Source organism: Cucurbita maxima, unplaced genomic scaffold (assembly GCF_002738345.1).
Source record: "Cucurbita maxima cultivar Rimu unplaced genomic scaffold, Cmax_1.0 Cma_Scf00020, whole genome shotgun sequence".
Lineage (NCBI taxonomy): Eukaryota > Viridiplantae > Streptophyta > Magnoliopsida > Cucurbitales > Cucurbitaceae > Cucurbita > Cucurbita maxima.
The window spans coordinates 1115-13525 of NW_019272036.1; the positions used below are offsets into that span (position 1 = coordinate 1115).

At 36.8% G+C, this 12411-nt stretch overlaps 4 protein-coding genes across 5 annotated transcripts in view; 3 read left to right on the top strand and 1 right to left on the bottom strand.

Moving 5' to 3' along the window:
* Positions 1 to 1142: 1142 nt before the first annotated feature.
* LOC111494703 (abietadienol/abietadienal oxidase) lies at positions 1143 to 4114 on the top strand. The gene is made up of 8 exons (XM_023144668.1): positions 1143 to 1749; positions 1990 to 2139; positions 2302 to 2544; positions 2645 to 2728; positions 2797 to 2875; positions 2956 to 3077; positions 3545 to 3672; positions 3784 to 4114. Exons 1-8 carry the CDS (start codon positions 1207 to 1209, stop codon positions 3875 to 3877), a joined length of 1443 nt encoding a protein of 480 aa, XP_023000436.1. The 5' UTR covers positions 1143 to 1206; the 3' UTR covers positions 3878 to 4114.
* Positions 4115 to 4357: 243 nt separating this feature from the next.
* On the top strand, positions 4358 to 9469 carry LOC111494705 (novel plant SNARE 13-like). Of its 2 annotated transcripts, none has more exons than XM_023144669.1 (10): positions 4358 to 4662; positions 5476 to 5568; positions 5822 to 5915; positions 6993 to 7030; positions 7941 to 8035; positions 8377 to 8456; positions 8531 to 8587; positions 8698 to 8790; positions 8904 to 8978; positions 9085 to 9469. In XM_023144669.1, exons 1-10 carry the CDS (start codon positions 4586 to 4588, stop codon positions 9187 to 9189), a joined length of 807 nt encoding a protein of 268 aa, XP_023000437.1. In that variant the 5' UTR covers positions 4358 to 4585; the 3' UTR covers positions 9190 to 9469. The 2 variants fall into 2 exon arrangements, with proteins under 2 accessions (XP_023000437.1, XP_023000438.1); XM_023144670.1 differs by lacking the exon at positions 4358 to 4662 and adding an exon at positions 4806 to 4955.
* A 753-nt stretch (positions 9470 to 10222) lies between these two features.
* Positions 10223 to 12316, top strand: LOC111494156 (pentatricopeptide repeat-containing protein At3g06430, chloroplastic-like). Its single transcript, XM_023144030.1, has 2 exons — positions 10223 to 10660; positions 11090 to 12316. Exons 1-2 carry the CDS (start codon positions 10277 to 10279, stop codon positions 12200 to 12202), a joined length of 1497 nt encoding a protein of 498 aa, XP_022999798.1. The 5' UTR covers positions 10223 to 10276; the 3' UTR covers positions 12203 to 12316.
* LOC111494157 overlaps positions 12260 to 12411 on the bottom strand; it is a 1693-nt gene continuing 1541 nt past the window's right edge. The window contains exon 6 of the mRNA XM_023144031.1: positions 12260 to 12411. This exon is cut by the window's right edge and continues 183 nt beyond it. The gene's annotated coding sequence lies outside the window, so the exon portion shown is untranslated.

The following is a 12411-nucleotide window of genomic DNA, read 5'->3' on the forward strand; positions in this document are numbered from 1 at the left end:
TCTAAGACATCTCAGACCTCTCAGAACCCCTCAACCCTAAACTCGAAATCCCAAAACCCCTAAACCCTAAAACCTTAACCTCAATCCCAAACCCAAAACCCCAAATCCTTAACCTCGACCCCTAAACTCCGAACTCCTGATACCTGAAACCCTAAGCCCTAAAATCTTAAAATCGTAAACCCTAAATCCCTAAACTCTAAACCTTAATCCCTAGACCTAACTCTCTTATAAGGGCAAAAATTGACCAACAATGAAAGGAGCGGAGGACATCCCAATTTTATATATGAGTGTCACTTATTCTCTCTCTTATTCACAGAGAATACATTGATGAAGATAGCAATATCAGACTTTGTAGGCTATTCCTAAATGGATTATAACTTGAATATTTTTAGTGTCCACGTTATCCATACCGGAGTTATGCACACCATTGATTATTTTTTCAGGATTAAAACATATATAGAAAATAAAGAATTTAAGGGAAGTTCAAAGATCAAATCAGAGTCTAGGTGACTTCCACAAGGCCAATAACTAAGATCAAAGCATCACGACACCTACATATACCACCACCACCATGGATTGACTCGTCACTAAATTTTATGAATACATTTTTTTAATTCTCTAAATTAAATCAACTCGATTGCTATGCCAATTCTAATTTAAATCTTAGATATAAGGCGTTATAATAATTTCGACATTAATTTAAAAATAATGACATAATGATTGGCCAAAATTCTCATTCAACGCGTTAAAAAGATAAAATGAATGAGCTGGATGGTATCCTAAAATATAAAAAAGGATGTTGTAGAACCCTTTGAATTGATATATACTTTCGGCTAAATTGAAGCAGAAAATTGGGGCGTGTTTTTATGATAAAACAAGCTCAATAATTGGGGTGGCATAATGACAAAAGTACCCGGTTGCATGATGCTTGCCCAAGAAACAAGGAGGGTAAAACAGTAATATCACATTATAATTATATTATATGGTCCTTCTCGAGCACACAACTTGAGGGACAAGGGTTGGTTTTTGTTGAATAATTTAATTTAAGAAGTAGAGAAGTTGGAAGAACGATGATATTGAAAGCAAGGGAGTCTCAAACTCGGAACACTTACCTCCTGGGCATTATGTATTAATAAAGCATATAATTAATTAATATATAATGATGGATGGCGTTGCTTCGTTTGCAGGCATTGGATTGGAGCAGGAATGAGAATGTGGGAGGCCTCACCCTGGTCCCTGCTGTGCGTTCTTACAGGGCTGTACGCGCTTGTGTTGGTTGCAAGAACACGAAGAAAACGAAAGGCGAGAGCATACAGGTTTCCTCCAGGGAGGAGAAGCTGGCCTCTAATAGGCGATAGCTTGAAGTGGTACAGTGCGGTGGCAAGCTCTCATCCGCCCAAGTATGTTGAAGAACAGGCCAAAAGGTACGGGAAGATCTTCTCGTGCCGTGTGTTCGGGAAATGGGCAGTGGTGTCGGTGGATCCCGTGTTTAACCGATACGTCATGCAAAACGAAGGCAAGTTGTTCAAATCCAGCTACCCGAAATCTTTCAGAGATTTGGTAGGGACCAACGGTGTGATCACAGCACAAGGGGAACAACAAAGGAAACTCCATGCAATTGCCTCCAATATGATGCGCCTACATGACCCCAAATTTCAGTTCCTGCGAGATATTCAAATCATAATCATTCAAACCTTGGGAAGTTTCCATAACGGCCAACTCATATGTCTCCAAGACGTTTGCAGGAAGGCTAGTAAATTCTTTTCTTTTGTTCACTATGGTTGGGATGGGAGTCAGTCTCGTAGGAATACATTTTCATTGGTATAAGGGGCTTTGAGAAAGTCCAAAGCAAAATCAGCCCTGAGAAATTATGCTCAAAATGAACCATATCATATCATGGAGAGTCTTAATTTCTAACATCTTTTTTTGCAAATTTTCTCCGATTACAATGGATTTATTTATTTATTTATTTATTTTTGTGTGTCACAGATAGCTATTAATCTAATGGTAAGTCAGGTACTAGGAGTGTCAAGTGAATCAGAAGTGGAAGAAATTAGTGGGTTATTTTACGACTTCGTGGATGGCTGTTTGTCTATTCCTATCAACTTTCCTGGCTTTGCCTATTACAGGGCCATGAAGGTAATATTTGACCAATATCGTGTAATCATTTATTATTCTTTCATTTTATTATTTTTTCATATTATTTATAATTTAGCATTATTTGTAATTTACATTTTGGTTACTGAATCATGGTTTGGCTACTTATTAACGCAGCTGTGATGTGTGATGTGTGTGGCATAGGCGAGGGAGCAAATCATAGGCAAAATTAAGAAGAAAATAGCGTGGCATAAGGCGAGGATGGCAGAGGGAAGGAGCGGGGAGGGAATGTTGGGAGGAGTATTGGAGGACCAGAAGTTGTCGGATGAGGCAGTTGCTGATTTCATTATCAATCTTCTTTTTGCTGGGAATGAAACCACATCTAAAACAATGCTTTTTGCAGTCTATTTCCTAACCCACTCACCCACAGCAATGAAGCAACTTGTGGTACCTTTCCCTATTTATACGCTAAATCTATGCTCCTTGGACTATTATTAATTAATTCCTTCTCTGTCTTTCTTTGTTTACATCAATTTATAAATTATAGGATGAGCAAGAGGGTTTAACAAACAAGAATGGAGATCATACAATCACATGGCAGGATTACAAATCGATGCCCTTTACTCAATGTGTAAGTTCCGGTTACGAATCACGATTCTACACAATACTATATCCGTAATATTAAAAGCCTCAATATAGGTTATTGACGAGACACTTCGACTGGGAGGAATTGCAATATGGTTGATGAGGGAGGCAAAAGAAGAGATCAAGTATTCAGGTTTTTTTTTTTTTTTTTTTTAATGATAATAATATAGTTCCAATAACGAAAAATGAATTTTTGGTTTGCATCGTTGATAGATTACGTTATTCCGAAAGGATGTTTCGTTGTTCCATTTCTTTCTGCTGTACATTTGGACGAGACTATATATGGAGAAGCTTCAACTTTCAACCCTTGGAGATGGATGGAGCTTAAGAATGAGGTTAGTCGGTTCAAAACCATGAGATTTTATGTTCAAAGTGGACAATATCTTACCATTATGAAGATCCATGAGAGTCATGTCTTTAATTTAGTCGTGTCAATAGAATCCTCAAATATCGAACAAAGAAGTTGTGAGACTCGAAGGTATAGTCAAAAGTGACTTTAGTTTTAAACAAAGTTTTAAACAAAGGGTGTACTTTGTTCGAGAACTCTAGAGAAGGAGTCGAGTCTTGATTAAGGGGAGGCTGTTCGAGAGATGTATTTTGTTCGAGGGGAGGATTGTTGGGAGAAATACATCTCCATTGGGATGAGGCATTTTGCGGAAGTCCAAAGCAAAACTACAAGAGTTTATGCTCAAAGTGGACAATATCATTCTATTGTGGATGAGTCGTGATTTCTAACATTTTAAGTCTTTGTTTTCCAAAGCGTTAGAGGCTAAGAATGATTAAAATTGTGGTTAATTATTAGGAAATGAGAAACTGGAGGAGTAGCCCATTCTTTGCTCCATTCGGGGGAGGTGCTAGATTATGTCCGGGAGCAGAATTGGCGCGCCTCCAAATTGCTCTATTTCTCCACCACTTTGTTACCAAGTATAGGTGAGTTGTTAAGGATATTTAATACTGAATTATAGTTTACCATACAACTAAATATTTAAACGGGTGGTTTTAGCCAATATTCTCACATTTAATTTTAAATTCTCTTCTCAGGTGGACCCAAGTTAGAGTAGATAGGATGTCTTTTTTTCCCTCTGCTCGCCTAGTCAACGGCTTCCAAATTCGCTTGAACACATCCCAACACTGATATATGACTTTCATAATGTTTCTTCCTTCGTTTTCTACTTCACTTATTTCTTGCCTAAATGAGTGTAGCTGAATATGTGCACATTTGTATTATAATGTTCAAGATTATGATGATGATTATGATTTTAAGTACTATTAGATAGTTGTTAATCAATCTCTAATAGTCGATTGTCTCAATTGACAGAATGTGTATATGAGTTAGAGTTACGACGAGGTCACAGATATGTATCATTTGAAAAACGAGTGTAATAATAGTAAAAGGTTTATAAAGTATCCATTTTTATTGAAAGAATTTGACATATTTTTTTAAGTTTAAAATAGATTGCAACCATTTTTGTAAGATTATATATTATTACAGCGTTGAAACCAATAAAGTATCCATTTTTATGTTTATTATATAAGTTAGAAGGAAAAAATAAAATATAAATAAGGATAAATTATATTTAATTAATTAATCAATCGACTCCCAGACCTGATTTTCATTTCTGTTGAATCTCCATTTTGTGAAGGCGAGGTCTTCCACTTCCAGCTTCGTTTTCATTGTGAATTGCTCTCTGCGTTTTTCGCCATTCCTTCCCTTTCACTCTACCCACCTAACTCCCACTCCCACTCCCGCTAGGGTTCCTTCGGGTTTTTCCCTCTCCAAATGTTCCTTTACTTGGATTCCATGCTACGCGTAGTTCTATAGTTGCAATTCACTTCCCGCGAAATGGCCTCCGCCTTGCAGATGACTACTCAGTTAGAGCAGATCCATGGTGAAATTCGTGACACTTTTCGAGCACTTTCGTATGTTTTTTTCACCTTACTATTTTTATTTTGTTGTTATCGCTTCTTTGTGCTTGTGCTTTCCGTTTTTCTATTTATAGCTCATTTTTCTCTTTGTAAAGCTCATAACCAATTCCTAGTAGATTGTCCTATTCAACTCTCATTTTTTTTGGGTTTGGAGGCTTTCGAAGTCTTTGGTTGGGTGATACTCTTTATGCGCCTTGTGTCCCTTCCTCGTTCTTTTTCCACCTCGTACTTCTCTGCGTTCTTGATCTTATTACTACTCACTCGAGAATTCTGGGAACTTAACATCAATAAGCCTCCTTTGGGATTAGACAACTTAGGGCTCATTTGAAAATGTTTTTATTTTTAAATATTTTGATAATTTACTGAACGTACTTTTTTGTTAATTTAATAAGAAAAATGTATCTGTTTTATTTTTGAGATTTGAATGATTTCTAAACCTCTTTATAAAAACTGAAAATTTAAACCCGGAAATGTAGGTGAACTTAAATTTTTAACAACTCAAAACTTTAAGCAAAGTCGTTATGAAATTGAATCTTAAGTAGATTAAGTACTGTGAATCCTTGGGGATAGGTTTATCTGCTAAATTTACCTATTAAACTGGAATTCACTAGCACTAGAGAACCTTGTAGCGTACAAGTCTTAACATATCCCTACTTAAGCAGTGAACTTCGTCCTAAATTTGGAGGTTTTGTACGGTAATGTTGCAATATCACTTGAAGTTGATACCATTTATTCAATATCTGCATTATGATGTTTATTCTATACATCAGCATTATGATATCTTCTTTGATTTCTACTTACTATCAGAAATGGGTTCCAAAAACTGGATAAGATCAAGGATTCGAATAGGCAAAGTAAGCAATTGGAAGAGCTCACAGGAAAGATGAGGGAATGTAAAAGGTATGGAAAAGCCAGCACATAGCTCTTTGAACATGTGGGAGCTTCTCTTGTTGCTTTATGAAAAAATTACAGTTTGTATCATGCATCCTCAGTCTCTTCATTAAATACTGGAACAGTAAATTCATTTAGATGTTGGCCAAACTAAACACATAAATTGAGAAAAACTGATGTTCAATCAACATGCTTCCTAGTTTGTTAATGTTCTTTGTGAATCTTTATTAAAGCTCATTACAAAATGGAGCTATTCTTGCAGATTAATAAAAGATTTTGACCGTGAAATCAAGGATGAAGAGACCAAAAGTTCACCGGAAGTGCATAAGCAGCTCAATGATGAGAAGCAATCAATGGTTAGTTCATTGTTATTTTATCTTTCAAACTTATGACATGAACGCATCTAGTGAAGGAAGTACTTGTATAAATTTTGATGGTTAGCAGATTAAGTGAATCAGTTTGCATTGGTTTTGATTGAGGTTGCAAAACTTAGGACATGAGGTTGCCAAATCATAAGCTAGCAGATTTGCTGTTCTGCTGTGGTGAGACGTAAGGCAAGATAATTTGGTGAATTGCTGTCTGCATTTTTTTAGGAAATTAGGGAACGTTGGTGTAGGATTATTAGAGAAGCTTTGACAGATGCCTCTATCCGCCTCAAATGCCATTTTTTTTTTTCCATGAGTACTGTTTACCACATTGCTTGCAGTTCAATTTTAGAATTGAATAATTCAAATAATTTATCATTCAAAATAGTTATTTGTGTGGAGGCATCACACATTGTCTATTATTTTGTTGTCAACAACCTTGGTCAAAATTTTAGAAAACATTTTAAGTTTTTACTTTCATGCTGGATTGAGTGCTGATTTTGAACTTGAAGCAGAAAAGTAGTTTTTTTATATTTGTATTTTTTTATTTTAGAATGTGAGATATCTCTGAGTATCATCATTTCTAACTGCTCTAGGTTTCCTTATGTTCAATTTCAAGAGCATTGAGAGGATTGAAAATTGTTGGGATATATATATGGACAGAATAGTATACGTTTTTTCTTTTTCTTTTTCTTTTTTTTAAAAAATAAACTGGGAAATATATGCATTGGCTTATAGATTTAAGATGCCTTGTCATTATCTCATAATTGCCTTGAACGAAGATGTTGGAAAACTCTTTGATTGTTGAGAATTTTGTGGTCATGTTGCTTGTTGACGAAAGTGTACTTTTAAAATGTGTCTTTTCTCATGGGATTTCCGAACCAGCTTTCCCTTGGAATTGATTATTTTTTCTATGCCAGTGAGTTACATGTATCACTTATTGATACTGTAAGATGGAACTTTTCCGGCCATCTTTATTATTGCTCTAAATATTTCTTTGGAGATTAGTGTTTACAGTGGTTTTGAATTTAATTGATCTTGTGCTTATTACAATATTTTCATTTTCAGATCAAAGAGCTGAATTCATTTGTTGCATTGAGGAAAACGTAAGTTCTCCCATTTTCTTATCGGAATGTGGCACTACCTAAGTAAATAATTTAGGATGATTTAATGGGGGGGGAGTAATTCTTGCCTGAGAATGGAAGTAATGGGTAAGACAAATTTTCCCTCTTGGGAAAATATATCTGTTTCAATTTCTAGGATGTGGGTGCAGAATATATCCACTACCTTGATTCCAACTCTTCCTAATTTTGTACACATTGGATAGTCACTGGAAGTTTGGTTTCCAATTGAAAAATGGTAGTACCTTTTGATTCAAATATTAGTGAATGCTTCAATATATATATATATATCATTTTCTTGTCTTTACAAATCTAAGCATGAGAAATCAATTTTTTTTATCTCTTATTTATGTTCTAGTATCTTGTTTTTCTATGGGAATGATGTGTCATAAATGATCGATTCTATTTTGATAGCGGAAGTAGCTGTCAGATGACAAAATAAAAGCAAATGAAGAGGGGTGGGTGTCAGATCCTAGTTGCTTGTTATACTTGCCTTTGTAATTGATTTCACCTTGTAATTTACTTATTGGAGGTGTTCTTGTTTTTCTCCAATAGGGGAGTGCCGAATCATAACATTGGTCAAACCTGTTCACTGTATTAATGACAAGTGTTGCCTATTAGAAAAAGAATAAAGGTATAACAACCGAGTCAGTTAGATTTTGATCTCATGCTAATGTTGTGAAGTCACTTCTTTTATTATTATTATTATTTTCACAATGAAACATATGGTTTCTCATATTTAAAAAATATTGCCCAGCCACTGGAATCATTAGTTCCCTTTTTTCAAATGACTGAACGTGGTTCACATAATTCAGCATATTCAATGGTTTGCTCTCAGTATATTGGAATCAAATTGGTGTGAGTTTCTAATGTTTTATTGCTCAATGAATTACAGGTACATGAATAGTCTTGGTAATAAAAGGGTTGAGTTATTTGATGAGGGAGGTGTAAGTGAACCTACAGCTGATGATAATGTTCGGATGGCCTCATGTAAGCTATATTTTCCGTATCTGTAGGCATTCATAGAAAAATTCCCTGGTTGCCTATAGGGGAGGGACTGCTGATATCTAATCCAAAGGGAAGGAATTCCTCTTGGACTTTCCTGTTAAAGAAAGAACTGTTGAATTAAGCTTATAATTTAAGAAGGTTTTTAAAGCAAGGTTCTTATCATTTTTTAAAATATTTTTTTTTATGCGAGGCTAACGCTCATGTGGTGATGAATGAGGTTATGAAAATCTGCCTCACCCGGCAGCAAGCTTCTTATTTTATATGCTTGGAATTCTACACAGTATCTATTTTTCTCATTCGATTGGCATGCCTTTGTGCTGTAGCAATGACAAATCAAGAGCTTATAGACGCTGGGAAGAAGACAATGGATGAGACGGATAAGGCTATTGAACGCACTCAAAAGGTGAAGAACTACTTGAAACATGTGATTTTATCATTTCTATCCCCTTTGTTCTAATGCTTAGCTTTGACCCGTAGGTGGTTGAACAAACTATTGAAGTGGGAACTCAAACTGCTGTTACATTAAAAGGCCAAGTATGTTCAACGTTGAAATTATACCTTATGGTTAAAAGTATATTCTGAGTCTGGCCTGATTAGTAGAATTTCCTGGGTATTCTTTTAACTTTTCCTCATTAAATTTCCAGACTGAACAAATGGGCCGCATAGTAAATGAGCTTGACACAATTAATTTTTCGATTAAGAAAGCATCCCAGCTTGTGAAAGAAATTGGGAGACAGGTAATTTTGGTTTTGTGTCTGGGACACCCCTCCCCCCCCACAAATAAAAAGAAAGAAAAACGTGATTTTGGTTTTCTTAGTGGGACTAACCCCTCCCTTCCCCCTTTGGAAAGGTTGCTACGGATAAGTGCATCATGCTGTTTCTATTCCTTATTGTCTGTGGAGTGATAGCCATTATTGTAGTGAAGGTAAATTCTGCAGTTTATTTTGTTATACCTTGAAAGAACAGTTCCAGATGATGGATAATATTTGGTGTGTTTTGTAATAACAAGTTTGATATGTGTAACTTTTCAGATTGTGAACCCCAACAACAAAGACATCAGGGATATTCCTGGACTGGCACCTCCAGCTCCTGCAAGGAGGCTTTTGTATCTGAGGACGCCTGAACATTTCGAGTAAATTCTTATTCTAGGAAGATGTATGCCTTCTTTGTTTGTGTTATATCTATTTCGAGTGAATTATTGCTTAAAGAAGGCATCGAGACATGACACTGAGAATTCATCTGCTCTACTTGTATGCAATTCAATCTATTCTTGGCTGAGATGTGCATATAGCTTGGTTGTGATTTTGGTTTCATTTCAAGACACTGATCCTGTAAATGTTTAACTTTATGAGGTGATTCGTGTCTTGCGGAATTGACCCTCCTAACATTCTTATGTACACTTCACAATTAATTACACTCCCACTGCCCACTGCCCACTGCTTCTTATTTTGTTCTATTTTAAATGCCATTAAAATTATGGCTTCGATAATAACATTTGATGATAATGATAATAATAATAATAATAATAGGCTTATTACTTGTAACAAATATGATATATTAATAGATCTAGTCCTTGTCCTCTGCTGGAATTCTCACAACTAGGATAGGGTCACTGGTTCAGTTTAAGAGACCTGGAACTTGCAACAAAGCATTTTTCAAACGTCAATATAATTGGGGAGGGAGGATATGGACTTGTTTATCGAGGTCATCTCTCATCAATGGAACACCTGTGGCTGTTAAAAAGCTTCTAAATCTGTAAGTTTGTCTGATTGGTATAGGTCGTAAATTGTAAATGTAATGCGGGCTTTAATTTGTGTAAAAGACAAGCGAAAAGGGAATTCAGAGTGGAAGCGGAAGCGTTTGGGCATGTGAGGAAACAGGACCAAAGGTTGTGTAGTTTCTCTTTTTCTATTGGAGTGACATTCAGTTTACCAAACGAGAGCGATGAAGGTTAAGCAAGCGGTCATTGTTATTGTTTGGATACAAACCAAAGGGGGAGATGCATCGTCATTATTTCACTATGCCACGCCCAATGCCAAAGCCACGAGTTACCAGTTCAATTTTATGGTATATTCTTACAAAAAATTAAAGTAATAATAATAATAATGAAAAAGAAAACCGTTGGGCAATTGGTCTGGTGAATTAATCTATATTTAGAATCCCACTAAATTCATCCACATCACTTCTCGCAGCCGTGGGGAGCTCCATCATCCTTGTTGAATAATGGCAGCCATGGCTTCCTACTCCTTCTCCTCCTCGCTCCTTCCTTCTTCTGTTTCTATCGATCATGGCTTCGTTTCCTTTTCCCCCATCTTTCCTTCTCCTTCTCCTTCTCCACACTCCAATACTCTCATTGTTCGCTGTGCCTTTGCAGCCCCCGCCAGAAGATCCCCTCCTCCTCCTCCGTTTTCCTCACCTTTTAAGAAGAGGCAGTGGAAGCAAGGTGAATTTCCAGGCATTACACAGACATCCGCCCCCAAGAAGACTCCTCTCAAAAATGTCAAAAAGAAATTAGACCGCGAGAACCACGCCAAGGCTTGGGCCAATACCGTCACTGAAGCCTTGTCGGACCATATCGCCAACAAACGTTGGCTTCCAGCTCTTGAGGTCGCTTCCCCCTTCTTTAATTTCACCCTTAGTTTTAGATTTCTTTTTTGCCACACCGACTCATTACCTCTGCAATTACAGTTTTCGTATGTTCTGCACCCTTCTTTTTGTTACTCGCTCGTCGTGTCTATTTAATGTTTCGATTTATACTGTAATTTGAGACAAATCGACGACCGATTGCGTAATTTTGTAATAGGCACTGGAATTAGCTCTTTTTTCCCCATTTACAGACTAACACTACATACTTGGGGATTTCAGGGAGATTAGTTACATGTTCTGCAAAGTTGAATTGAAAACATGAGCGTTCGTCTTCATGTGCCCTAATTTCAAGGAATGAAGTGTAAATAATTTGATGAGTCTGCATAAACTTCTTGTGCTATTGTTTTCACATCTGACTAACAATTGTGTTGCTTTAATTCAACCGTTTAGGTGTTTGAAATGCTCCGCGAACAGCCGTTTTATGAACCAAAAGAAGGAACTTACATGAAGCTGATTGTTCTACTTGGAAGATCAGGCCAACCACATCGTGCCCGTCAGATTTTTGACATAATGTTTGAAGAAAGATGTGAACCTACCTCTGAACTCTACACTGCTTTGATTGCTGCTTATTGTAGGAACAATCTCATTGATGATGCATTCTCCACTCTGAATCTGATGAAGACCCTCCCTGGCTGCCAGCCTGACGTCTACACTTATAGCACCTTGATCAAGGCATGTGTAGATGAATCTCGCTTTGAATTAGTCGAATCCTTGTACGAGGAAATGGCAGAACGACTGATATCTCCAAATACAGTGACCCAGAACATAGTCTTAAGTGGGTATGGCAAGATAGGGAAGTATGAGCAGATGGAGAAAGTTCTTTTAGGAATGCTTGAAAGCACAACTTGCAGACCGGATGTGTGGACAATGAATATAATTCTTGGTGTGTTTGGTAACGAGGGGCAGATTGAAATGATGGAAAGATGGTATGAAAAATTTCGCAATTTTGGTATTGAGCCAGAAACTCGTACATTTAATATTTTGATTGGTGCTTATGGGAAGAAAAGGATGTATGATAAAATGTGTTCTGTGATGGAATATATGCGCAAACTGCAGTTTCCTTGGACGACCTCGACTTACAACAACGTGATTGAAGCTTTTGCAGACGTGGGAGATGCAACGAGCATGGAGTACACATTTGAGCAGATGCGTGCTGAGGGCATGCGAGCAGACACCAAGACATTCTGTTGCCTTATAAATGGATATGCCAATGCAGGTCTCTTCCATAAGGTAATTAGCTCAGTTAAGTTGGCAGGAAAATACGAGATTCCAGAGAATACCTCATTTTATAATGCAGTTATATATGCGTGTGCTAAGGCTGAAGATCTAATGGAAATGGATAGAGTATTTAAGCGAATGAAAAATAAACACCGTCAGCCAGATATCAAAACATATTCTATTATGATAGAAGCATATGGGAAGCAAGGCATGAATGACAGGGTCCATTACGTGGAAATAGAAAAGAAGCAGGTCATCGATGATGCTCTTATAACGAGTCATTAGGTGATCGATGATGCCTTTTATTTAAACAATATAACAGTTGTTCGAGGCTTCTAGAGATGATGAATTTCTTCCAATTAATTAGTTTCTGAACGGAAATATAACCGTTTACTTAAAGTCCAGATCTTGCTACTATTTCGTTTACATGTAAAGCACTAGGGATGAGATTGATATCATGTTAGTTATGGTTTACAGCAGAGCACGGGGGGGGG